Here is a 1,235-nt window from a genome sequence, read left to right as displayed (position 1 = left end):
TCTTCATCCTTTCGGATTTTCGTCAGCAGAAGTTCACTGGCGCTCTCATTTTGCGTCAGCCTCGACATCTTGAAATCATTCCTCTTCATGCCGGAAGTAGTAATGACGTCAGAGGCAGTCCTGTGACGTAATCGAAAGTGTTTAGAGTTTCTAAGGGCCGCATTGCTATGAGCCGACAGATAAGAAAGCGACGTCATACGACTCTTAGTAGCAGTGGAATAATTGAAGAAGTAGTAACTTTCGCTACCACTGCAGCCACTGCCGTAGTTAAGAAGCCGCGATCGTAGCAGAACGAACCTGTAAGCTTTGGAGTACTGCGCATTCATCATTCCGTAGACGACCCAATTGAGAGCACTCGAAGTCCATAGTAGCATGACAGACATTACGTAGACGGAGTAGGGTACATTTTTGTTCGTATCCAAACCATGGATTAGTGAAACAGGTAGGTAGTTGGCAACAAAGAATATAAAAACGGCCACGACTGTTTTGAAGATTGTTAGTTCTCGTTTTATCCTTAGGCTGTTGTTTTTAGAGCAGTAGGTGCCGCTAAGAGTAGCTAAGCGTTTCCCGCCCAGCCTCACCAGAATGTAGATCCTAGCGTAGCAGTAGAAGATGAAGAAAGCTGAAATTATTAAGAATGTCGCTTTTTGAATTACACCTTGTATGCGGTAGTCGATGATGTTGTTGTTGTTGTTTTTAATGTTGTTATTGTTGTTGTTATCATTATTATTATTATCATTATTGTTGTTGTTGCTTGGATTCGGGAGATTGTCTTTAAATTTATTTATTCCATTTCCTGTTGAAGCGGTTTTGTAGCACGGATCATTATTATGAAAATTATCATTATTATTATTATAATAATTATTATTATTACTATTGTTATTATCAACATTATTATTGTTGGTGGTGGTGATGGCAATGTCGTTGTTGATGTTGTTGTTTTTGTTGCTGTAGAAATTTGATCTGGAACCGGAGAATGGAAATTTTTTGTAGTTTTCGTCATACTTTATGACGTCACGACGTACGTTTTTAGTATTGTTGTTGTTGGTGGTGGTGTCATTGTTGATGTTACTATTGTTATTGTTGTTGTTGTTGTTGTTGTTGTAGCTATTATTATTGGTGATGATGTTGTTCTCATCACTGTTAATATTATAATATTTAAATAAATTAATGAGTAAATATGATAAAAGTGATGATGACGATGAAGACGATGGCGTTGATGATGATGATGATGG

General features: G+C 37.6%; 1 protein-coding gene across 1 annotated transcript; it reads right to left on the bottom strand.

Moving 5' to 3' along the window:
* Positions 1 to 37: 37 nt before the first annotated feature.
* On the bottom strand, positions 38 to 1,140 carry HELRODRAFT_184743 (hypothetical protein; the record flags this gene model as incomplete). Its single annotated transcript, XM_009022661.1, has 1 exon — positions 38 to 1,140. A coding segment is annotated over one exon (1,103 nt), but the record flags the coding sequence as incomplete, so codon positions are not given.
* Between the last annotated feature and the right edge of the window lie 95 nt (positions 1,141 to 1,235).

Source organism: Helobdella robusta, assembly GCF_000326865.2.
Source record: "Helobdella robusta unplaced genomic scaffold HELROscaffold_3200, whole genome shotgun sequence".
NCBI lineage: Eukaryota > Metazoa > Annelida > Clitellata > Rhynchobdellida > Glossiphoniidae > Helobdella > Helobdella robusta.
This window is presented reverse-complemented; position numbering and strand designations above follow the sequence as displayed.